This window comes from Zingiber officinale, chromosome 6B (assembly GCF_018446385.1).
Source record: "Zingiber officinale cultivar Zhangliang chromosome 6B, Zo_v1.1, whole genome shotgun sequence".
Taxonomy (NCBI): domain Eukaryota; kingdom Viridiplantae; phylum Streptophyta; class Magnoliopsida; order Zingiberales; family Zingiberaceae; genus Zingiber; species Zingiber officinale.
This window is the reverse complement of record NC_055996.1, coordinates 122,837,926-122,865,702: the sequence shown is the minus strand read 5'-3', so window position 1 is coordinate 122,865,702 and position 27,777 is coordinate 122,837,926. Positions and strand designations below refer to the sequence as shown.

Here is a 27,777-nt window from a genome sequence, read left to right as displayed (position 1 = left end):
CTAACTTGTGATCCCTTCAGCTTCTATCAACAGGTTTACAACATATTCACCAGCCTGAAATATCTGTAAAAGGAAGAGTTAAGATACTCATTGAATTAATGAACTGAAAGGGAAACAACTCAAGGCTACTTTACTCATTTAGATTCGACCAAGAATTGCCAAAGACAGCCATGCCGCTGCTGCCGGAACCATTCGCAACCTTCGAAGCATCATGGATGAACGAATACACAACTCGGCTTCTAGCGTGATCCTGATCGACGAATCGCAGTTCAGAGTTGACATCCTGAAACTGGTGATCATCACTTATGGGGGGTAGATTACTGCTCTGTGGAACCAGCTTCTCAGTCCTGGCTCTCTTGGCATTGAGGGACTCGGCCTCTTCGAATTCAGCATTGTTTTGTGTTGGATTTGCCTGCTTTCTCTTAGACCGAGCCCTTCGGTTCTGGAACCAGTTGTAGACGTTTGTTTCAGAAATCTGGCCGTGCTCGGCGAGCTTGGCGGTGATGTCCTTTATCCCCTCTTTGTTCGGAGTGTCGCTCCCTTGGTAGAAGATGCTCTCCAGAATCTGAAGCTGCACCGGCGTTGGCGTCCAGCGCTGCCTCGTAGAGATCTTGGTGATAGATCTCGTAAATCCTAAGCCGCATGAATTCTAGACAATCAAAATAAGAATTCGTATAGGAAAAACAAAAACATATAAGCATGGATCTTCATTTCATCGAGAACACGACACAAGAAAATAAATACTATAATTACAAAGAACCTGAATGCAGAGTCATATCTTTATCCTTAGCGTCGTTAAACAAACATGTAAATTCCCATTAATATTTTGAACTTTAAGTACGTACAATAATCAAAACAAAATGTTTATTTTTATTATCAAATATAGAACAATAAGATAAATACAGACTCCCACTAGATGAGTTCTTCTTCCATAATAAGGACTTCCATATCCAGAACATGTGCATGAAACACCTTAGGCAACAACCCTTTGGTGAGTGGATCGATCAACATGGAATCTGTGCTGATGTCCTCTACCATAATCTGACAGCTCTTAACTCTTTCTTTAACCGCTAGAAATTTGATGTCGATGTGCTTGGACTTTGACGAACTACAGTTGTTCTTGGCATAAAGTTATTGTTGGTTGCTACTCGGAAAGCCTAGAGGTTCCACTGTACAAAAATTTTGTACAAAGGTCTGAACCTTTTCCTAGCTACCATGTGTTCTTTTAAATTAAATTTTGGATCGCCTGCGGAACTTAACACATTTGATCCAAAACTTAATCTATTTGTTCTTTTAGGTTTTGACTTGGATCTCCTGCGGAATTTAACACGTTCGACCCAAATCACCTTAAGTTATTAATTCCATTAAATATTAATTTCCATAATCGGTTCCCAGTACTGACGTGGCGAGGCACATGGCCTTCTTGGATATGGGAGCAACCACCACCGACTAGACAAAACCTTTTATAGAAATCTAATATTTAATTTCCTAAAATAACTTTAGGTTAACCAAAGAGAACAAACAAATCACAAGGAAAAGAAAAAACAAAAGAACACAACATCGAAAAACATATTCGAAATTCTAGAACGTAAGCCTCTTGTATTTGGTATTATTTTCATAAATAACTAGTATGATGCGGAAAGAAAAAATTACTAGTTATACCTTGTAGAAAAATCTCTTGATCTTCTACCGTATTCCTCTTCTAACCTCGGACGTTGTGTGGGCAACGATCTTCCGAGATGAGAAACCACCAACCACCTTCTTCTCCTCCTAGCTAGGTTCGGCCACAAAGAAAGAAGCTTCACCAAGGAAGAAAATCAAAACACTAACCAAGCTCCAAGAGATGCTCGCTTCCTCTCCTTCTTCTTCTTCTTCTCCAAGTAGTATCCGGCCACCACAAGAGCTCCAAGGAAAGAGAGGGGTTCGGCCACCACAAGAAGAAGAGAGGGAAAGGATGATGGCCGACCACAACACCAAGGAAAAGAGGGAGAGAAAATAATAGAGGTTGTGTCTCATGAAGGCACCCCTACCCCTTCTTTTATATTCCTTGGCCTAGGCAAATTAAGAAATTTAATTACAATAAAATTTTCTTAATTTCCTTGACATGATTTAATTGAGAAAAATAAAATAAAATTTCCCCAATTGAAATCTTATGGCCGGCCACATCAATGAAATCAAATTGGACAAGTTTCAATCAACAATTAAAACTTCCTAATTTGTTTCTGGAAATTTTAAAATTAAAATTTCTCTTCAAAAATCTCTTCATGGTTGATAAAAGGAAATTTCTATAATTTTAATTTTACAACATGTGAATAATTTTTAGAGAGAAAATAAAATATCTCACCAATCTACAAATAAGGAAAGAGATCTAATCTCTTTCTTTAATCTTTTGTAGAACTTTTATAAAAGAGATATTTTAATTTAAATTCTCTTTAATAAATTATTTCTTCCACATAATAAAAATTAAAATTAAAATTCCTTTTTAATTTAATTTGGCCGGCCCCCACTAGCTTGGGTTCAAGCTAGGGCCGACCACCCAATTTTATACCTAGGCCGGCCCTAGCTTTGTTCCCAAGCTAGCTTGGCCGGCCCCCTATTGGTGGGTATAGAAGGTGGGTATAGTACTCTATAAATAAGAGGCTACGATAGGGACCGAGAGAAGGAATTGACTTTGGTCTCCCGATAAAATTAAGCATCCCGTGTTCGCCCTGAACACACAACTTAATTTTATCAATAATAATTCATTCCACTAGAGAACTATTATTGAACTACCGCACCAATCCCAAATTACATTTTTGGGCTCATTCTTATTATGAGTGTGTTAGTCTCCCTGTGTTTAAGATATCGAATGCCCACTAATTAAGTGAGTTACTGACAACTCATTTAATTAATATCTAAATCGAAGAGTAGTACCACTCAACCTTATCATAATGTCGGACTAAGTCCACCTGCAGGGTTTAACATGACAATCCTTATGAGCTCCTCTTGGGGACATTATCAACCTAGTATCTCTAGGACACAGTTTCCTTCTATAATCTGTTAGAGTGTATACTAAAAGCCTAGCTTTTGGTATAAACATTTATCTAGAAATAAGAATCACATTGGTCAAATATCTACATTTATGATAAATGTAGTTGTTCAATTAATTTATATTGTAGATAACATGGTGTGTGGTGTCACACACAGAGGATCATGTTATCAGTACCTTATAAATTATAAACAGTAGCTCACGACCATAATGGAAAGGAACAAACCATTGGAAGGTCGTAGTGTAATTAGGTATTAGTTTATCTTAACTATATAATTACACTAGTACACTTAGAGTGTATTGAGTAGGACCATTAGAGGTCGTTTCTTTTATACTGACTTTATAAAGAAACAAAGACCTCAGTTATTATGGAAGTGTGTGCTCTTAATCCTAATATAATAACAAGCACATATGTTTGATATTTATTTCTTTAATTTATCAATGGGTGAGATTTAGTTCGATGAATCAATAAACCCGATAAGTTGGGAAATGGTATCACTTATAGTGTGTGTTGTTGATTATAGAAGGAAACGTGTCCTAGAGATACTAGGTTGATAATGTCCCCAAGAGGAGCTCATAAGGATTGTCATGTTAAACCCCGCAGTGGACTTAGTCCGACATGACGATAAGGTTGAGTGGTACTACTCTTGGACCTAGATATTAATTAAATGAGTTGTCGATAGCTCACTTAATTAGTGGACATTCGATATCTTAAACACGGGGAGACTAACATGCTCATAATAAGAAGGAGCCAAAATGTAATTTGGGATTGGTGCGTAGTTCAATAATAGTTCTTTAGTGGAATGAATTATTATTGATGAAATTAAGTTGTGTGTTCGGGCCGAACACGGATGCTTAATTTCATCGGGAGACAAAACCAATTCCTCCTCTCGGTCCCTATCGTAGCCTCTAGTATATAGAGATTTATACCCACCGCATACCCACCTTCTTACCCATCCAATGGGGCCGGCCAAGCTAGCTTGGAACCCAAGCTAGGGCCGCCAAGACCAAGTGGATGAGCCAGTAGGTGGTCGGCCAAAGCTTGGGTCCCAAGCTTAGGTGGCCGGCCACTAGAATATTAAAAGGATTTTTATTAAAATTATTTCTTATGTGGATATCATGATTTTAAAGAGAGTTTAAAATTAAAATTTCCTTTTATAACTTTCTACAAAAGATTAAGAGAAGAGATTAATCTCTTTCCTTATTTGTAGATTAAAAGGATGGTTTTAATTTTGGTAAAACTTTCCTTATTTGTAAATCATCTACATGTTTAAAGAGAGTTTAAAATTTGAAATCTTTCCTTATTTGTTGATTAAAGGAGGATTTTAAATTTTAAGAAAACTTTCCTTTTAACCATGTTCATGATTTAAAAGAAAGTTTAAAATTAATAATTCTCTTTTATTAGTTTCTACAAAAGATTGAGAAAAGATTTGATATCTTTCCTTATTTGTAGATTAAAAGAGATTTTAATTTTTAGAGATAACTTTCTTTTATCCACATGTTTAAAAGAAAGATTTTAATTTATTAAATTTCCTTTTATAAACCAATCATGAAGGGATTAAATTATTGGAGAAATTTTATAAATTTCTGGAGACAAATTAGGAAGTATTAATTAATTAAAACTCTCCTTGTTTATAACTTGATGGTGGCCCATGTAAATTGAGAAAAGGAAAATTGTTTTAATTAAATAAATTTTTCCTTTTCATGGCAAAAGAATTAAGGAAGTTTTAATTAAATTTCCTTATTTGCCAAGACCAAGGATTATAAAGAGGGGTAGAGAAGGCTTCATGGTGAACAACCTCTATTATTTCTCTCCTCTTTTCCTTGGTGTTGTGGCCAACCTCTCTTCCTTTCTTCCTCTTGGTGGTGGCGAACCTTCTCTATTGGCTTGGAGCTCTTGTGGTGGCCGGATACTACTTGAGAAGAAGAAGAAGAAGGAGAGAAAGCTTGTATCCTTGGAGCTTGGTTGGTGGAAAAGATCTTCATCTTTGGAAGCTTTGTGCAGCGAAACTTGAAGAAAGGAGAAGAAGGTGCTTTGGTGGATTCTCATCTCGGAAGATCGTTGCCCACACAACGTCCGAGGTTAGAAGAGGAATACGGTAGAAGATCAAGAGGTCTTTCTAAAAGGTATAACTAGTAATTTTTCTTTCCGCATCATGCTAGTTATTTATGGAAATAATACCAAATACAAGAGGCTTACGATTCTAGTATTTCGAATATGTTTTTCGAAGTTGTGTTCTTTTGTTTTATTTTTCCTTGTGATTTGATTGTTCTTTTCGGTTAACCTAAAGTTATTTTAGGAAATTAAATATTAGATTTCTATAAAAGGTTTTGTCTAGTCGGTGGTGGTTGCTCCCATATCCAAGAAGGCCATGTGCCTCGCCACGTCAGTACTGGGAACCAATTATGGAAATTAATATTTAATGGAATTAATAACTTAAGGTGATTTGGGTCGAACGTGTTAAGTTCCGCAGGAGATCCAAGTCAAAACCTAAAAGAACAAATATATTAAGTTTTGGATCAAACGTGTTAAGTTCCGCAGGCGATCCAAAATTTAATTTAAAAGAACACATGGTAGCTAGGAAAAGGTTCAGACCTTTGTACAAAATTTTTGTACAGTGGAACCTCTAGGCTTTCCGAGTAGCAACCAACAATTGGTATCAGAGCTAGGGTTTTGCCTCTGTGTATTTGGTATTAGTTTAATTATGCACATGTCATACATAATTTAGGCAGGTTAATAGTAGGATGTGCTAACTTTGTGGATGCAGGATCCAACTATTATGGCTTATAATTATTATGTGTGTGATTGGACCCTTGGACATGTCAAGGGCATTTTATTGTGTGTGCATGATTGTATTATAAAATACAGCAGGAGCTGTATTTAGTTTTATTAGGATTTTATTTTTGATCTAGATACATGTACATTCCTTTTATGGAATATAGGATCAAAAATGTAAAATTCTATGTCGCGGATCTAATCTTGCAAAGCGTGGAACCTTCTGAGGACCAGAGGCGCAGCGGAACTAGGAGCAAGATGGATGCGACAGCTAGACCCGGTAGCGGTGGCCAAATATGGCAGCAGCTTGGGATGACAACACACGGAGGACAACTAGAGATAAAAGCCATAATAGTTGAAAATTAGATTTTCTATTTATTGCTTTTATATTGTGCTGTGTGTGCATGTTAGTTTACAAGTTTAGTAGGCTAGCATAGTTAAAATTCCTCATTTATAAATAACTAAGTGGGAGAGGGATTTTTAAGTAAATCCCATGGTCTCCATTACTGGTTTGTAAGTGATGCAAACAAGCTTGCGCGTTGGCTCTGAGTGCCTTCCTCCATAACGGATGAGCTTGTTTGTGGATCACTAGAACAGACTTCCATTTTTGGATGACTATAGGAAGTTAATTAAGAGCGTGTGATCTTCCCCAACGGAAGGGGCATAATCTTATTAATGGACTTAGTGTCAAGTAATGGTATACACTTAGACACATCTAATAGTATCCTCCCCATCGGAGTCACTGCTATTATTTGTGTGACCAAATGAAACCAACTATTAATTTGTCATAAAACTAGGTTGACAAGATAATAAAATTAAAGGGTTAAAACCCCTCTTACAAATGATTGATTTTGTATACGTCCACACTAACGTGGCATACAAAATTAACGGTGTTTGAGATAATTTTATTTGTCATAAAGATACGTTGACAAGATAGTTAATGGGTAAAACCCTCCTTTTACAAATGTTGAATTTGTATACGTCCACACTAACGTGGCATGCAAAATTCACGGTGTTTGAGGTGTTGGTAAATTTAAATAATATTGTTTGAGGAATCAATGTTATTTTAAATTCAAAGAGTTTTGACTAAATATTTGATCAAAGACAGATCAACTATTAATTTTATTCGTCATAAAGTAAAGTTGACGAGATAATAAAATTAATGAATAAAATCTCCTCTTCGATTTTGTATACACAAAATTCATGGAGATTTTAAGGAGTTGATCTTGACCAAATGTTTTTGTGATTCTTAGGATGTTTGTCAATCCCTAGTAGTCATACTATAGACAAGACTTAGTAGTCCCAATTGTAATGATTGGAAATAGGACTTGGACATTAAGGTAGACCTGCCTTCTTAGAACTAAGAACAATTTAGGTGTATTTAATTCATTAGTTGAAACATGTCTAGTGGTGTTATCTACCAGAACCTGGAGTGTAGATACAAGATGCCATTAATCATGTCTGCAATTCATTGCAGGGTTCCAGGAAACCCGACAACTAAATGAAAGGTAAATCACCGTTCACATGGGCACTACTGTAAAAGTGGTAACTGTTGCAGTGGGAGATGTTTATCCTTTGATAAGAATAAAATATGGATTTTAAGTAATTGTCTTTACGTACCAAGTTTAGAAAGAACCTGATTTCAGTTTCTAAACTATTATAGATATTATGTCTATTTTGATAACAAAGTTGTTATCAAGAAAAATAGGAAAATTATCTATTCTGGTATGATGGTTGACAATTTATAATCTAATAAACTCCCACGATGCAACAAATGGAAATTAGTAACACATCTTCTAATTTTAAGAGAAAGCAACCTTCGGAAATGAACCAATTATATCTTTGGCATCTAAAGCTAGGTTATACTTGAGTAGGATTCATTGGTAGCTGATGAACTTTTGGGTTCATTGGTAGTGGAAATCTTTCCAACCTACGAGTCTTACTTGGAAGGAAAATAACCAAGAAGCTTTTAAGTCCAAGGGGTATGGAGTCAAAGATATGTTGAAAACGGTTCATTCTGATTTGTGTGATCCTATGACTATCCAGACAAGAGGTAGTATTGAATATTTTGTCTATTTAATAGACAACTATTCAAGATACAAATAAATTTACTTAATGTACCGCAAGACTAAGTACTTTGATTAGTTCAAAGAGTACAAGGTTGATGCGGAGAAATGTTAAAGTAAAAAGTCACTATGGAAGATCGTAGTGGCAAGTACCTCTTGAGAGATTTTAGGAGTCACTTATCAGTAGTTGGATTTCAATCCCAACTAACTGCATCTGGTACACCCCAACAGAATGGTGTAGTAGAAAGAAGGTAAAGGACTCTTATGGAATAATTAGATAGATGATGAGTTATTCAGAAAATTACCAAATTTGTTTTAAGGATAAACTCTGGAAACGAAAGTGAACATAGTACCTTCCAAGTTAGAACTCTCTACTCATATAGAATTGCTGAATAGGTGAAAACCTATTTTGAAGCATATTCGGATTCGAGTAATCCAGCACATATGTTAAAGAGAGACAATGATAAGTTGGATAGGAGTTCACTTGTTTGTAAGTTATCCTAGATAAACAAAAGTAGGTTTATAGTCTTAAAAATCAGAAGGTCATTGTTAGCATCAATGACTGATTTTTAGAAAAGGACTATATAATGAACCACGTGCTCATAAGTAAATTTGTTCTTAAGGAAATAATAAAGGACATGTCTAACCTAGTACCAACTGTACAAGATGAGATACCACAAGAAAACTGCAACACGTATCACAAATGATACACAATTGCATAAAGTGTCTTGTCATAGTGGGAGGGTTGTTAGGCAACCTAAATAGGTTCATGTTTTGGGAGAGTTTTTGGACTCGATCCCTGAAGGACATAAACCTGATCTCCGGACATATGACGAAGCACTCCAAGATAAATATGCAGCATCTTGGCAAAGAGTAATGAATAATAGAATTAGAATATATGTATTCTAATAAAATCTGGAAGCTTATAGAACCACCAAGTGGTGTAAAAGCCTTTGGGTGTAAAAGGTCTATAATAGGAAAAGAGGGATAGGCAGGAAGGTTGAAACCTTCAAAGCAAGGCTTGATGAAAAAGGAAACTTTTTTCACTGGTAGCCAAGCTTAAGTCTATCCGGATTCTTTTATCTATTTGGCAAGTGGATGTCAAGACAGCATTCCTTAATGGAAGTCTTGAAGAAAGTATCCATATAAAGCAACCAGAAGGGTTCATTGCAAAGGGCTAAGAGCATCTTGTGTAAAGCTCAATCAGTCTATGGACTGAGGCAAAGCTTCAAGGTCTTGGAACATCCGGTTTATCAAAGTAATTCAGACCTATGGATTTATTTAGTAACCGGATAAGTCTTGTATACAAAAGGTGTGATGGAAGCGTGGTGGCATTTCTTGTACTATACGTAGATAACATTTTGGTAGTTGGAAACAATATCAAAATGTTGTCAAAGGGTATGGTTGTCCAAACAATTAGATATAAAGGACTTGGGAGAATGTATATATTCTTGAGATCAAAGTAATAAGGGATCGTAAGAAAAGAATATTTTACTTATCCCAAGCTTCATACATCGGAAAAATCCTTGCTCGTTTTAAAGCATGCAAAACTCCAAGAAAGGTTTCTTACCTTTTCAGGATGGAGTAACTTTATCTAAAGATATGTCTCTGTAGACATTAAAGGAGATAAAGGAAATAAAGGCGATTCTTTATGTCGGAAGCCTAATGAATGCTATGCACGAGATAAGAAATCTGTTTTGCCAAGGGCATAGTTGGCAGATATTAAAGTAACTCTGGACAAGGACAGTGGACTACAGTATAAAGTACCTTAGATGCACTAGAGATTATATGCTAGCTTACAAGGCGATTAATTTGGTCCTTGTGGGTTGCATGGATTTTGACCTCCAATCGGATAGGGACAATAATAAGTCAACCTCGGGGTTTTGTGTTTACTTTAGGAGGTAAAGTCATAACTATGGAAGAGTGATAAGCATAGGTGTTTTTCTGGACTCCACCATAGAAGTTTAGTATATGGCAAGCCTCCGAGTTAGCCATAAAAGTGAATGACTCAATAACCTCAAGATAGACTTAGATATGATTTCGGTTTGTCCAAAGATTATTACAATTTATTGAAATAATATTGGTGCAGTAAACTTCAAGAAACCATAAGTCTATAAAGGCAAGTAAACACATAGAGCGCAAGTACCACCAATACGAGAAATCGTATAAACGAGGAGAAGTTGTTCCCTAGAATGCATCGATGATGACCTATAGATTTTTCACTAAGGTCCTTAAGGCAGAGCTTTTGATGGACATGTTGAAGGGTTGGGAATCGGATGTATGGCAGCATGGCGACTTAGTCTTTTAGTATAAGTGGGAGATTGTTAGAGTGTATACTAAAAGCCTAGCTTTTGGTATAAACATTTATCTAGAAATAAGAATCACATTGGTCAAATATCTACATTTATGATAAATGTAGTTGTTCAATTAATTTATATTGTAGATAACATGGTGTGTGGTGTCACACACAGAGGATCATGTTATCAGTACTTTATAAATTATAAACAGTAGCTCACGACCATAATGGAAAGGAACAAACCATTGGAAGGTCGTAGTGTAATTAGGTATTAGTTTATCTTAACTATATAATTACACTAGTACACTAAGAGTGTATTGAGTAGGACCATTAGAGGTCGTTTCTTTTATACTGACTTTATAAAGAAACAAATACCTCAGTTATTATGGAAGTGTGTGCTCTTAATCCTAATATAATAACAAGCACATATGTTTGATATTTATTTCTTTAATTTATCAATGGGTGAGATTTAGTTCGATGAATCAATAAACCCGATAAGTTGGGAAATTGTATCACTTATAGTGTGTGTTGTTGATTATAGAAGGAAACTGTGTCCTAGAGATACTAGGTTGATAATGTCCCCAAGAGGAGCTCATAAGGATTGTCATGTTAAACCCTGCAGGTGGACTTAGTCCGACATGACGATAAGGTTGAGTGGTACTACTCTTGGACCTAGATATTAATTAAATGAGTTGTCAGTAACTCACTTAATTAGTGGACATTCGATATCTTAAACACAGGGAGACTAACATGCTCATAATAAGAAGGAGCCCAAAATGTAATTTGGGATTGGTGCGGTAGTTCAATAATAGTTCTTTAGTGGAATGAGTTATTATTGATGAAATTAAGTTGTGTGTTAACACGGATGCTTAATTTCATCGGGAGACCAAAACCAATTCCTCCTCTCGGTCCCTATCGTAGCCTCTAGTATATAGAGATTTATACCCACCGTGTACCCACCTTCTTACCCATCCAATGGGGCCGGCCAAGCTAGCTTGGAACCCAAGCTAGGGCCAAGACCAAGTGGATGAGCCATGTAGGTGGCCGGCCAAAGCTTGGGTCCCAAGCTTAGGTGGCCGGCCACTAGAATATTAAAAGGATTTTATTAAAATTATTTCTTATGTGGATATCATGATTTTAAAGAGAGTTTAAAAATTAAAATTTTCTTTTATAACTTTCTACAAAAGATTAAGAGAAGAGATTAATCTCTTTCCTTATTTGTAGATTAAAAGGATGGTTTTAATTTTTGGTAAAAACTTTCCTTATTTGTAAATCATCTACATGTTTAAAAGAGAGTTTAAAATTTGAAATCTTTCCTTATTTGTTGATTAAAGGAGGATTTTAAATTTTAAGAAAACTTTCCTTTTTAACCATGTTCATGATTTAAAAGAAAGTTTAAAAATTAATAATTCTCTTTTATTAGTTTCTACAAAAGATTGAGAAAAGATTTGATATCTTTCCTTATTTGTAGATTAAAAGAGATTTAAGTTTTTAGAGATAACTTTCTTTTTATCCACATGTTTAAAAGAAAGATTTTAATTTATTAAATTTCCTTTTTATAAACCAATCATGAAGGGATTAAATTATTGGAGAAATTTTATAAATTTCTGGAGACAAATTAGGAAGTTTTAATTAATTAAAACTCTCCTTGTTTATAGCTTGATGGTGGCCATGTAAATTGAGAAAAGGAAAATTGTTTTTAATTAAATAAATTTTTCCTTTTCATGGCAAAAGAATTAAGGAAGTTTTTAATTAAATTTCCTTATTTGCCAAGACCAAGGATTATAAAAGAGGGGGTAGAGAAGGCTTCATGGTGAACAACCTCTATTATTTCTCTCCCTCTTTTCCTTGGTGTTGTGGCCGGCCAACCTCTCTTCCTTTCTTCCTCTTGGTGGTGGCCGAACCTTCTCTATTGGCTTGGAGCTCTTGTGGTGGCCGGATACTACTTGGAGAAGAAGAAGAAGAAGGAGAGAAAGCTTGTATCCCTTGGAGCTTGGTTGGTGGAAAAAGATCTTCATCTTTTGGAAGCTTTGTGCCGAAACTTGAAGAAAGGAGAAGAAGGTGCTTTGGTGGATTCTCATCTCGGAAGATCGTTGCCCACACAACGTCCGAGGTTAGAAGAGGAATACGGTAGAAGATCAAGAGGTCTTTCTAAAAGGTATAACTAGTAATTTTTCTTTCCGCATCATGCTAGTTATTTATGGAAATAATACCAAATACAAGAGGCTTACGATTCTAGTATTTCGAATATGTTTTCGAAGTTGTGTTCTTTTGTTTTATTTTTCCTTGTGATTTGATTGTTCTTTTCGGTTAACCTAAAGTTATTTTAGGAAATTAAATATTAGATTTCTATAAAAGGTTTTGTCTAGTCGGTGGTGGTTGCTCCCATATCCAAGAAGGCCATGTGCCTCGCCACGTCAGTACTGGGAACCAATTATGGAAATTAATATTTAATGGAATTAATAACTTAAGGTGATTTGGGTCGAACGTGTTAAGTTCCGCAGGAGATCCAAGTCAAAACCTAAAAGAACAAATAGATTAAGTTTTGGATCAAACGTGTTAAGTTCCGCAGGCGATCCAAAATTTAATTTAAAAGAACACATGGTAGCTAGGAAAAGGTTCAGACCTTTGTACAAAATTTTTGTACAGTGGAACCTCTAGGCTTTCCGAGTAGCAACCAACATAATCAACAACACACACTATAAGTGATATCATTTCCCAACTTATCGGGCTTATTGATTCATCGAACTAAATCACACCCATTGATAAATTAAAGAAATAAATATCAAATATATATGCTTGTTATTATATTAGGATTAAGAGCACACACTTCCATAATAACTGAGGTTTTTGTTCCTTTATAAAGTCAGTATAAAAGAAACGACCTCAAATGGTCCTACTCAATACACTCTAAGTGTACTAGTGTAATTATACAGTCAAGATAAACTGATACCTAATTACACTACGACCTTCTAATGATTTGTTCCTTTCCATTTTGGTCGTGAGCTACTGTTTATAATTTATAAGGTACTGATAACATTATCTTCTGCATGTGACACCACATGCTATGTTATCTACAATATAAACTAATTGAACAACTACAAACAAATGTAGATAATTTGACCAAATGTGATTCTTTATTCAAAACAAGTGTTTACAAAAGCTTAGGCTTTCAGTATACACTCCAACAATCTCCCACTTATACTAATGACTAAGCTGTCATATCTTCTACCATACATCTGATTCGCATTCCTTCCACATGCCGATCGAAAGCTTTCGCCGGAAGGGCCTTAGTGAAAGGATCTGCCAGGTTATACGCTGATGCAATCTTAGCGATGACAACTTCTCCTCGCTTCACGATATCTCGTATCAGGTGGTACTTGCGCTCTATATGTTTACTTGCCTTATGAGCTCGTGGTTCATTCGAGTTTGCAATTGCACCGCTATTATCACAATAAATTGTGATGATTTTGGGCAAACCAGGAATCACATCTAAGTCCATTAGAAACTTCCTGAGCCATACTGCTTCTTTAGCTGCCTCAGAGGCTGCTACACACTCAGCTTCCATGGTTGAGTCCGAAACACATTTCTGCTTAACACTCCTCCATGAAATGGCTCCACCTCCTAAAGTAAACACATAGCCTGATGTAGACTTACTGTTATCCCTATCTGATTGAAATCCGTGTAACCCACAGGGAGCAGATCGTCTGCTTGGTAAACTAGCATATAATCTCTAGTCCTTCTCAGGTACTTTAATATATGCTTTACCGCAGTCCAATGTCCTTGTCCAGGGTTACTCTGATATTTGCTGACCATGCCCACGGCAAAATAGATATCAGGTCTCGTACATAGCATTGCATACATTAGGCTTCCTACAGCCGAAGCATAAGGAACTGCTTTCATGTCCTCTATCTCTTTCGACGTCTTCGGAGACATCTCTTTAGATAGAGCTACTCCATGTCTAAAAGGTAAGAAACCTTTCTTGGAATCTTGCATGCTAAAACGAGCAAGGATTGTATCTATATATGAAGCTTAGGACAGACACAACATTCTTTTCTTACGATCCCTTATAACTTTGATCCCGAGAATGTGTGCACAATCTCCTAAGTCCTTCATATCAAATTGTTTGGACAACCATACCCTTACGTCTGATAATACCTTGACATTGTTGCTAATTAACAAAATATCATCTACGTATAGTACAAGAAATACCACCACGTTTTCGTTACACTTCTTGTATACACAAGACTCATCCGGACACTGAATAAATCCATATGACTAGATTACATCATTAAACCGGATATTCCAAGACCTTGAAGCTTGCTTTAGTCCATAAATGGACCGATTGAGCTTGCACACTAGATGCTCTTTGCCTTTTTCAATGAACCCTTCTGGTTGCTTCATATGGATGTTCTCTTCAAGACTTCCATTAAGGAAAGCTGTCTTGACATCCATTTGCCAAATCTCATAATCCATATGATCAGCAATGGATAAGAGTATCCGGATAGACTTAAGCATGACTACCGGTGAAAAGGTTTCCTCATAATCGATTCCCTCTTTCTGAGTGTACCCTTTCGCAACAAGCCTAGCTTTGAAAGTTTCTACCTTCCCGTCTGCCCCTCTTTTCCTTTTGTAGATCCACTTGCATCCAACGGCTTTTACACCATCAGGTGGTTCTACAAGCTCCCAGACCTTATTAGAGTACATAGACTCTATTTCAGAATTCATTGCCTTTTGCCAAGATGCTGCATCTATATCTTGGAGTGCTTCGTCATATGTTCGTGGATCAGGTTCATGTTTACCTGGGATCAAGTCCGAAGACTCTCCCAAAAGCATGAATCTTTCAGGTTGCCTTACAACCCTCCCACTACGACGAGGCACTGTCTGTGGTTGTGTATCATGTGTGACACGTGTTGCAGTTTCTTGTGGTACTTCATCTTGTACTGTTGGTACTAAAGTAGACGTGTCCTCTCTTAGTTCTTCAAAAACAACTGTACTACTGGGCTTGTGATCCATTATATAGTCTTCTTCTAAAAACTGGGCATTGGTACTAACAATGACCTTCTGGTCTTTAGGACTATAAAATAAACCTCCTTTCGTTCCTTTGGGATATCCCACAAACACTCGAACTTCTGTACGAGATTCTAACTTATCAGCATATGGTTTCAGCACATGTGTTGGACTACCCCAAATCCGAATATGTCTTAGACTGAGTTTTCGCCCATTCCACAATTCTATGGGAGTAGAAGAAACTGATTTAGAAGGTACTAAGTTCAGAACATACACTGCTGTTTCCAGAGCATATCCCCAAAACGAATTTGGTAATTCTGAATAACTCATCATCGATCTAACCATTTTCATAAGAGTCTTATTCCTTCGTTCTGCCACACCATTCTGTTGGGGTGTTCCAGGTGCAGACAATTGAGATTGAATCCCAGCCTCTGATAAGTAATTCCTAAACTCTCCTAAGAGGTATTCGCCACCACGATCAGATCGTAGTGTCTTGATACTTTTACCTAGTCGTTTCTCCACATCAGCCTTGTACTCTTTGAACTTATCAAAGCACTCGGACTTGCGGCGCATTAGGTAAATGTATCCATATCTTGAATAATCGTCTATGAAAGAGACAAAATATTCAAAACCTCCTCTTGCCTGGACAAACATAGGACCACACAAATCAGAGTGAACCAACTCTAACACTTCTTTGGCTCTATACCCCTTGGCCTTGAACGACCTCTTGGTCATTTTACCTTCCAAGTAGGATTCACAAGTTGGAAAATTTTCCAACTCTAATGAACCCAAAAGTCCATCGGCTATAAGCCTCTGAATCCTACTTAAGTTAATATGACCAAGCCTTAGATGCCAAAGATATGCTTGGTTCATTTCCGAAGGTTCTTTTCTCTTATTAGAATTAGAAAATGAGTTATAAATTTCCATGTTTTGCTTTGTGGAAGAAATTGGATTTAAAGTATACAAATTGCCAACCAATGCACCAGAACAGATAATCACATTATTTCTTTTAATAACTACATCGTTACTGAAAGAAACAGAATATCTATCTAAAAATAGTTTAGAAACTAAAATTAAATTCTTTCTAAAACTGGGTACATAAAGACAATTTCTTAAAACCAAATTTCAATTTCTACTAAAAGATAAGTAGACGTCTCCCACTGCAACAGCTGTCACCTTAGTAGCATTGCCCATGTAGACGGTAATTTCTCCTTCAAATAGTCGTCGGGTTTCCTGGAACCCCTGCAAGGAATTGCATGATCGGACTCCCGTATCTACACACCAATGGTAGATAACACCGCTAAACATGTTTCAACAACTAGAGCATGAGATATACCTTTGTTTTGGTTCCTACGAGGACAGTCCGCCTTCCAATGTGCTTGCAGATGAAGCACTTGCCATTGGCTTCTTCACTCCAAATTTAAATCTACTCTGAGATTTATTCACTTTCTTGCTGAACCAACCTTGTTTCTTCTTCTTTCCTCTCGGTTTAGAAGTAGAACCATTTTCGAGATAGTAAATTTGAGCATTGTGATGAAATAATCCTTCTCTGCTTGAAGTATCAGTAGTTCCCTTAATGAATAAATCCTCTTATTCATATTATAGTTCAAACGGAACTGCTCAAAACTCTAGGTAGCATTTGGAGGATCATATCGATCCGGGTTTCCATCAATTTCTCCTCCAAGGATCCGTATCGTTCGGATAAGCCATCATCTTTAGGATATGATCCTCACAGTACCCTCTTGCATGGTGGTTGTCATTATCTTTCTCATGACTTCTTGCCTAGAAGCCCTATCCTGATGACCAAAGAGTTCATTGAGATTGTTCATAATATCATAGGTCGTTAGTAAATCTTGATGTCGATGTTGCAATACATTTGACATTGAAGCCAAAATGTAACGCCATCTCATCCGCTTTTACCCATTTCCTATGATATTCAATCTCCTCTTGGGTAGATTCACCAAGAGGTGGTGATGGGCATTCAGTTGAAATTTATAGCTTTCAGCAGTAAGAACAATGTCTAGGTTTCTTTTCAAATCTATGTAATTAGGTCCAGAAGTCTATTCTGTAGTATGATGGACAGTGGGTTGAAAGTCATCCTAAGAATCCCAAATAACTTTTGGTCAGAACTCTAAATTTAGAATAATATTGATTCCTCAAACAATACTATTTTAAATTAACCAACACCTCATAACACCGTGAATTTTGTATGCCACGTTAGTGTGGACGTATACAAATTCAACATTTGTAAAAGGAGGGTTTTAACCCATTAATTTTATTATCTTGTCAACCTAACTTTTTGACAAATAAAATTAATAGTTGGTATCATTTGGTCACACAAATAATAGCAGTGACTCCGATGGGGAGGATACTATTAGATGTGTCTAAGTGTATACCATTACTTAACACTAAGTCCATTAATAAGATTATGCTCCTTCCGTTGGGGAAGATCACACGCTCTTAATTGACTTCCTATAGTCATCCAAAAATGGAAGTCTGTTCTAGTGATCCACAAACAAGCTCATCCGTTATGGAGGAAGGCACTCAGAGCCAACGCGCAAGCTTGTTTGCATCACTTACAAACCAGTAATGGAGACCATGGGATTTACTTAAAAATCCCTCTCTCACTTAGTTATTTATAAATGAGGAATTTTAACTATGCTAGCCTACTAAACTTGTAAACTAACATGCACACACGATAATATAAAAGCAATAAATAGAAAATCTAATTTTCAACTATTATGGCTTTTATCTCTAGTTGTCCTCCGTGTGTTGTCATCCCAAGTTGCCATATTTGGCCACCGCTACGGGTCTAGCTGTCGATCCATCTTGCTCCTTGTTCCACTGCTACTGGTCCTTAGAAGGTTCCACTTTGTAATATTCGATCTGCGACATAAATCGAATTTTACATTTTTGATCCTATATTCCATAAAAGGAATGTACATGTATCTAGATCAAAAATAAAATCCTAATTAAACTAAATACAACTCCTGCTGTATTTTAATACAATCATGCACACACATATAAATGCCCTTGACATGTCCAAGGGTCCAATCACACACATAATAACTAAAAGCCATAATAGTTGGATCCTGCATCCACAAAGTTAGCACATCCTACTATTAACCTGCCTAAATTATGTATGACATGTGCATAATTAACCTAATACCAAATACACAGAGGCAAAACCCTAGCTCTGATACCAATTGTTGGTTGCTACTCGGAAAGCCTAGAGGTTCCACTGTACAAAAATTTTGTACAAAGGTCTGAACCTTTTCCTAGCTACCATGTGTTCTTTTAAATTAAATTTTGGATCGCCTGCGGAACTTAACACGTTTGATCCAAAACTTAATCTATTTGTTCTTTTAGGTTTTGACTTGGATCTCCTGCGGAACTTAACACGTTCGACCCAAATCACCTTAAGTTATTAATTCCATTAAATATTAATTTCCATAATCGGTTCCCAGTACTGACGTGGCGAGGCACATGGCCTTCTTGGATATGGGAGCAACCACCACCGACTAGACAAAACCTTTTATAGAAATCTAATATTTAATTTCCTAAAATAACTTTAGGTTAACCAAAGAGAACAATCAAATCACAAGGAAAAGAAAAAATATAAGAACACAACATCGAAAAACATATTCGAAATTCTAGAACGTAAGCCTCTTGTATTTGGTATTATTTTCATAAATAACTAGTATGATGCGGAAAGAAAAAATTACTAGTTATACCTTGTAGAAAAACCTCTTGATCTTCTACCGTATTCCTCTTCTAACCTCGGACGTTGTGTGGGCAACGATCTTCCGAGATGAGAAACCACCAACCACCTTCTTCTCCTCCTAGCTAGGTTCGGCCACAAAGAAAGAAGTTTCACCAAGGAAGAAAATCAAAACACTAACCAAGTTCCAAGAGATGCTCGCTTCCTCTCCTTCTTCTTCTTCTTCTTCTCCAAGTAGTATCCGGCCACCACAAGAGCTCCAAGGAAAGAGAGGGGTTCGGCCACCACAAGAAAAAGAGAGGGAAAGGATGATGGCAGGCCACAACACCAAGGAAAAGAGGGAGAGAAAATAATAGAGGTTGTGTTTCATGAAGGCACCCCTACCCCTTCTTTTATATTCCTTGGCCTAGGCAAATTAGGAAATTTAATTACAATAAAATTTCCTTAATTTCCTTGACATGATTTAATTGAGAAAAATAAAATAAAATTTTCCCAATTGAAATCTTATGGCCGGCCACATCAATGAAATCAAATTGGACAAGTTTCAATCAACAATTAAAACTTCCTAATTTGTTTCCGAAAATTTTAAAATTAAAATTTCTCTTCAAAAATCTCTTCATGGTTGATAAAAGGAAATTTCTATAATTTTAATTTTACAACATGTGAATAATTTTTAGAGAGAAAATAAAATATCTCACCAATCTACAAATAAGGAAAGAGATCTAATCTCTTTCTTTAATCTTTTGTAGATCTTTTATAAGAGATATTTTAATTTAAATTCTCTTTAATAAATTATTTCTTCCACATAATAAAATTAAAATTAAAATTCCTTTTTAATTTCATTTGGCCGGTTCAAGCTAGGGCAGGCCACCCAATTTATACCTAGGCCTAGCTTGGTTCCCAGCTAGCTTGGCCGACCCCTATTGGTGGGTATAGAAGGTGGGTATAGGAGGTATAGTACTCTATAAATAAGAGGCTACGATAGGGACCGAGGAGGAATTGGTTTTGTCTCCCGATAAAATTAAGCATCCCGTGTTCGCCTCGAACACAACAATTTTATCAATAATAATTCATTCCACTAGAGAACTATTATTGAACTACCGCACCAATCCCAAATTACATTTTTGGGCTCATTCTTATTATGAGTGTGTTAGTCTCCCTGTGTTTAAGATATCGAATGTCCACTAATTAAGTGAGTTACTGACAACTCATTTAATTAATATCTAAATCCAAGAGTAGTACCACTCAACCTTATCATCATGTCGGACTAAGACCACCTGCAGGGTTTAACATGACAATCCTTATGAGCTCCTCTTGGGGACATTATCAACCTAGTATCTCTAGGACACAGTTTCCTTCTATAATCAACAACACACACTATAAGTGATATCATTTCCCAACTTATCGGGCTTATTGATTCATCGAACTAAATCTCACCCATTGATAAATTAAAGAAATAAATATCAAATATATATGCTTGTTATTATATTAGGATTAAGAGCACACACTTCCATAATAACGAGGTTTTTGTTCCTTTATAAAGTCAGTATAAAAGAAACGACCTCAAATGGTCCTACTCAATACACTCTAAGTGTACTAGTGTAATTATACAGTCAAGATAAATTGATACCTAATTACACTACGACCTTCTAATGATTTGTTCCTTTCCATTTTGGTCGTGAGCTACTGTTTATAATTTATAAGGTACTGATAACATTATCTTCTGCATGTGACACCACATGCTATGTTATCTACAATATAAACTAATTGAACAACTACAAACAAATGTAGATAATTTGACCAAATGTGATTCTTTATTCAAAACAAATGTTTACAAAAGCTTAGGCTTTCAGTATACACTCCAACAGTTATGTGGCTTTATTATCACAGTAGATCCTCAGTGGCCTGTCAATGTCATCAACAATCTGTAATGTTGTGATGAAGTTCCGCAGCCAAATCCCGTGATTGAATGCTTCATAACATGCTACTAACTCAGCCTCCATAGTAGAAGTGGCTACTAGCGTCTGCTTGACACTCTTCCAAGATATAGCCCTTCCAGCAAACATGAAGATATAACCCATGTTGACCTAGAATTGGATAGGATAGCACACCCAAAGCACACAGCACACAAGAAGAAACATGAAGAATAGGACAAATAGGAACTTCACTTATGAAAGGAAACCTTACACCGAGATACCTTCTACATGCCTCTACGACCCTTTATATAGCATCACAAATGATAAGAGCACGAACTACGAGATCCATAAAAATAGGATCTAGATGAGATCCATAAAAATAGGATCTAGATCCATAAAAATAGGTAGACCGAGTAATAACTAATTATCAAGAAAATAAAAAAAAAAATTAAAAAAAAACTAATGACATGGAGGGATTATTTTCTCACATTACTCCTCCTAATCCTGACATGATTCTAAGTCACGAAGCCGAGTAGTTGTCGCATGGCACCACGGGCAGTCCATCTTTGTTCTCCGGTATTAACGAACTCAACCACAATTTGTCCACCTTTGGCACCACGGGCAGTCCATCTGTCTGCACCATGAACAAGTCCATCTGTTCGCGTTATCCATGACTCCGCTTCTTTGGCCCTGCGCCAAAGTCTATTTGCACACCAAGTGCTCGGCCCACAACTCGATCTCTTTGGCACCACGAACAAGTCTCGTCTGTTAATTCTCTTGGCAACATGAGCAAGTCCATCTGTTCACACAACGGACAAGTCCATCTGTCCGCCTTTGCTGCTTGGCATATGTTGCATACCTGCCACACCCGCTTCGCTGCCAAGTTCGCCTCCTGCAAACTTGGGCTTGGAATCCAGCGCACTGCCAATCCTCTGCTTGGTATGACTTGCGCCCATGCCACACTTACTGGTTTGCCAAGTCTTCCTCCTGTAAGACTTGGGCTTGGGCAGCCTAGTGTTGCCGCCTCGCTTGGCATGCCTTGAGCGCACGCCCGACTCAGATGTATGCCAAGTCTGCCTCCTGCAGACTTGCACATGGACAGAGCCCCGCGCACTATGGGTTCGCTGCTTTGCATGTGCCCTAGCCAGGTTGGGTTTTCTAGCCTTGCTAGGAGACAGGCTTGCTTGAATGTCTTCAAGGTTATCTTGTACAAACAATTTTGTGTTCGCTTTACCAGCATCAAGAGCCTCCCACTCCTATCAATCACCTTCATGGTATCTCCTTTCATATTCACTTCATTCCCAGCTTCTGTCAATTGACCAAGACTTATGATATTACTACAAAGTTTTAGAATGTAGTATACCTCGTGGAGAGCCTTCTGGTCGTCGTTCTTGTATTCGAACACAGCCGTCCCCTTGCCCATGATCTCAATGGTTGATCCATCGCCAAACCTCACCCTCCCGGTGATGTTTTCATCTAGTTCTTGAAACTTCTCACGATGGTCAGTCATGTGGTTGATGGCACCGTTGTCAAGGTACCAGACATCTTTATCTTCTCCTTTCTCAACGCTGCGATACATCTCCGGTAGGAACCTATCTTCACTGAGTAGAATGATATCCTACCGCTTACGCCTAGTGTGAGACTCCTCGTGGGACACGGTCATCATCAGTGCTGGCTCTTCATCGGTGGCGTAAGTGAGATGAGCCTCATGTTGGTTGCTACTCGGAAAGCCTAGAGGTTCCACTGTACAAAAATTTTGTACAAAGGTCTGAACCTTTTCCTAGCTACCATGTGTTCTTTTAAATTAAATTTTGGATCGTCTGCGGAACTTAACACGTTTGATCCAAAACTTAATCTATTTGTTCTTTTAGGTTTTGACTTGGATCTCCTGCGGAACTTAACACGTTCGACCCAAATCACCTTAAGTTATTAATTTCATTAAATATTAATTTCCATAATTGGTTCTGACGTGGCGAGGCACATGGCCTTCTTGGATATGGGAGCAACCACCACCGACTAGACAAAACCTTTTATAGAAATCTAATATTTAATTTCCTAAAATAACTTTAGGTTAACCGAAAAGAACAATCAAATCACAAGGAAAAATAAAACAAAAGAACACAACTTCGAAAAACATATTCGAAATACTAGAATCGTAAGCCTCTTGTATTTGGTATTATTTTCAAAAATAACTAGTATGATGCGGAAAGAAAAATACTAGTTATACCTTTAGAAAGACCTCTTGATCTTCTACCAGATTCCTCTTCTAACCTCGGACGTTGTGTGGGCAACGATCTTCCGAGATGAGAATCCACCAAAGCACCTTCTTCTCCTTTCTTCAAGTTTCGCCAAGCACAAAGCTTCCAAAGATGAAGATCTTTTTCCACCAACCAAGCTCCAAGGGATACAAGCTTTGTCTCCTCTTCTTCTTCTTCTCCAAGTAGTATCCGCCACCACAAGAGCTCCAAGCCAATAGAGAAGGTTCGCCACCACCAAGAGGAAGAGAAGAAGAGAGGTTGGCGACCACAACACCAAGGAAAAGAGAAAGAAAATAGAATAGAGTCGTTAGCTTTGAAGCCTCCTCTACCCCTCTTTATAATCCTTGATCTGCGAATAAGGAAAATTTAATAAAATTTCCTTAATTTTTCCATTGAAAAGGAAAATTATTTAATTAAAAACAATTTTCTTTCTCAATTCTATTTGGCCACACACTAAAGTTACAAACAAGGAGAGTTTTAATTAATTAAAACTTCCTAATTTGTCTCCGAAATTTATAAAATTTCTCCAATAATTTAATCCTTCATGATTGGTTTAAAAGGAAATTTAATAAATTAAAATCTTTCTTTAAACATGTGGATAAAAAGAAAGTTATCTCTAAAATTAAAATCTCTTTAATCTACAAATAAGGAAAGATATTAAATCTTTTCTCAATCTTTTGTAGAAACTAATAAAAGAGAATTATTAATTTTAAACTTTCTTTAAATCATGAACATGGTTAAAAAGGAAAGTTTTCTTAAAATTTAAAATCCTCCTTTAATCAAAAATAAGGAAAGATTTCAAATTTTAAACTCTTTTAAACATGTAGATGATTTACAAATAAGGAAAGTTTTTGCAAAAATTAAAACCATCCTTTTAAACTACAAATAAGGAAAGAGATTAATCTCTTCTTAATCTTTTGTAGAAAGCTATAAAAGGAAATTTTTAATTTTTAAACTCTCTTTAAAATCATGATATCCACATAAGAAATAATTTTAATAAAAATCCTTTAAATATTCTAGTGGTCGGCCTCCCAAGCTTGGGACCCAAGCTTTGGCCGGCCACCTATAACTCATCCACTTGGTCTTGGCGGCCCTAGCTTGGGTTCCAAGCTAGCTTGGCCAACCCCATTGGATGGGTAAGAAGGTGGGTACGCGGTGGGTATAAATCTCTATACTAGAGGCTACGATAGGGACCAGAGGAGGAATTGGTTTTGGTCTGAAGAAATTAAGCATCCCGTGTTCGCCCCGAACACACAACTAAATTTCATCATCAATAATTCATTCCACTAAAGAACCAACCAAATTCAATCCCAAATTACATTTGGGCTCCTTCTTATTATGAGTGTGTTAGTCTCCCACGTGTTTAAGATAACAATGTCCACTAATTAAGTAAGTTCTTGCTGAGTAGTACTACTCAACTTCATTGTCATATCCACTGCGGTGGTTTAACATGACAACTTATGAGCTCCTCTTGGGGACATTATCAACCTAGATCACTAGGACATAGTCAACAACACACACTATAAGTGATATCATTTCCCAACTTATTGATTCATCGAACTAAATCTCACCCATTGATAAATTAAAGAAATAAATATCAAATATATGTGCTTGTTATTATATTAGGATTAAGAGCACACACTTCCATAATAACTGAGGTCTTTGTTTTTTATAAAGTCGGTATAAAAGAAACGACCTCTAATGGTCCTACTCAATACACTCTAAGTGTACTAGTGTAATTATATAGTTAAGATAAACTAATACCTAATTACACTACGACCTTCCAATGGTTTGTTCCTTTCCATTATGGTCGTGAGCTACTGCTTATAATTTATAAGGTACTGATAACATGATCCTCTGTGTGTGACACCACACACCATGTTATCTACAATATAAATTAATTGAACAACTACATTTATCATAAATGTAGATATTTGACCAATGTGATTCTTATTTCTAGATAAATGTTTATACCAAAAGCTAGGCTTTTAGTATACACCTAACAATCTCCCACTTATACTAAAAGACTAAGTCGCCATATCTGCTGCCATACATCCGATTCCCAACCCTTCAACATGTCCATCTAAAGCTCTCGCTTAAGGACCTTAGTGAAAAGATCTATAGGTCTTCATCCGATGCATTCTAGGCGGCAACAACTTCTCCTCGTTTATATCATATTGGTAGTACTTGCGCCTATTGTGTTTACTTGCCTTATAGACTCATGGTTTCTTCGAGTTTGTTTCTGCATCATTATTATTACAATAAATTGTAATAATCTTTGGACAAACTAGAAATCATAAGTCTATCTTGAGGTAATTAAGTCATTCACTTTTATGGTTTCCTCGAGGCTTGCCATATACTAAGCTTCTATGGTGGAGTCCAGAAAACACCTATGCTTATCACTCTTCCATAGTTATGACTTTACCTCCTAAAGTAAACACAAACCCCGAGGTTGACTTATTATTGTCCCTATCCGATTGGAAGTCAAAATCCATGCAACCCACAGGGACCAAATTACGCCTTGTAAGCTAGCATATAATCTCTAGTTCCTCTAAGGTACTTTAATATATGCTTATCGCTCCAATGTCCTGTTCTGGGTTACTTGATATCTCTAACTATGCCCTTGGCAAACAGATTTCTCGTGCATAGCATACATTAGGTTGTCTAATCACCGAAGAAAGAACCGCCTACATGTCCTCAATCTCCTTTGATGTCACCTGAGACATCTCTTTAGATAAAGACACTCCATGCTTAAAAGGTAAGAAACCTTTCTAGGAGTTTTGCATGCTTAAAATGAGCAAGGATTTTCCGATGTATCAAGGATAAGTAAAATATTTTTTTTCTCGATCCCTTATTACTTTGATCTCAAGAATATATACATTCTCCCAAGTCCTTTATATCGAATTGTTTGGACAACCATACCCTTATTTCTCGACAACATTTTGATATTGTTTCAACTACCAAAATGTTATCTACGATAGTACAAGAAATACCACCACGCTCCATCACACTATGTATACACGACTTATCCGGTTACTAAATCCATAGATCCGATTACTTGATAAACCGGATGTTCCAAGACCTTGAAGCTTTACCTCAGTTCATAGACGATTGAGCTGTACACAAGATGCTCTTAGCCTTTTATGAACCCTTCCGTTGCTTTATATGGATGCTTTCTTCAAGACTTCCATTAAGGAATGCCGTCTTGACATCCACTTGCCAAATAGATAAAAGAACCGGATAGAATTAAGCATGACTACCAAGAAAAGTTTTCTTTTCATCAAGCCTTGCTTTGAAAGTTACCACCTTCCTGCTCATCCTCTTTTCCTATTATATACCTTTTACACCCAACGGCTTTTACACCATTTGGTGATTCTATAAGCTTCCCATTTTATTAGAATACATATATTCTAATTTCTATTCATTACTCTTTGCCAAGATGCTGCATCTTTATATTGGAGTACTTCATCATATGACCGGAGATCAGGTTCATGTCCTCCAGGGATCGAATCCAAAAACTCTCCCAAAACATGAACCTATTTAGGTTGGCTAACAACCCTCCCACTACGACAAGGCATTTTCTGTAATTGTGTATCATATGTGATACGTGTTGCAGTTTTCTTGTGGTATCTCATCTTGTACAGTTGGTACTAGGTTAGACATGTCCTTTATTATTTCTTTAAGAACAAATTTACTTATGAGCACGTGGTTTATAATATAGTCCTTTTCTAAAAATCAGTCATTGATGACCTTCTGATTTTTAAGACTATAAACCTACTTTTTTTATCTAGGATAACTTACAAACAAGTGAACTCCTATCCAACTTATCATTATCTCTCTTTAACATATGTGCTAGATTACCCGAATCCGAATATGCTTCAAAATAGGCTTACGCCTATTCAGCAATTCTATATGAGTAGAGAGTTATGACTTGAAGGCACTATGTTTACTTTCTTTAGAGTTTATCCTTAAAACAATTTGGTAATTTTCGAATAACTCATCATCTATCTAATTATTCCATAAGAGTTCTTTACCTTCTTTCTACTACCAATTACATTGAGGTGTACCCGGATCACGATTAGTTGGGATTGAAATCGACTTGATAAGTGACTCTGAAATCTCTCGAGAGGTACTTACCACTACGAGTCTTCCATGGTGACTTTTTACTTTCATTTCTCGCATCAACCTTGTACTCTTTGAACTAATCAAAATTACTTGGTCTTGCGGTATATTCATTAAATTATTTGTATCTTGAATAGTTGTCTATAAATTAGACAAAATATTCAATACTACCTCTTCTGCGGATAATTAAATGGGATCACGGAAATCTGAATGAACCGGTTTGTGCCTTTGACTCCATACCCTTGGACTTAAAAGCTTCTTGGTTATTTTCTTCCAAGTAAGACTACTTGAGTTGGAAGATTTCCCACTACCAATGAACTAAAGTTCATCAGCTACCAATGAATCCTACTAAAGTATAACCCTAACTTTAGATGCGAATATAATTGGTTCATTTAAAGTTGCTCTCTTAAAATTAGAAGATGTATTTTGTTCCATTTGTTGTATAAGTAGGGCTATTGGATTATAAATTGTCCAACCATCATACGGAGATAGATAACTTTCCTGTACCAGTAACAACTTTGTTATCGAAATGAGCGTATCTCGAGTTCTTCTAAACTTGATGCGTAAAAGACAATTACTTAAAT

At 36.6% G+C, this 27,777-nt stretch overlaps 1 protein-coding gene across 1 annotated transcript in view; it reads right to left on the bottom strand.

Moving 5' to 3' along the window:
• Window positions 1–27,777, bottom strand: part of LOC121991483 (WUSCHEL-related homeobox 8-like) — a 53,306-nt gene continuing 25,529 nt past the window's right edge. The window contains exons 2-5 of the mRNA XM_042545480.1: window positions 21,882–21,893; window positions 9,616–9,637; window positions 167–623; window positions 1–63 (exon numbers count right to left, since the gene is read on the bottom strand). Of these exons, the coding sequence (XP_042401414.1) occupies window positions 1–63; window positions 167–623; window positions 9,616–9,637; window positions 21,882–21,893 (554 nt within the window). The remainder of the gene's footprint in view (window positions 64–166; window positions 624–9,615; window positions 9,638–21,881; window positions 21,894–27,777) is intronic.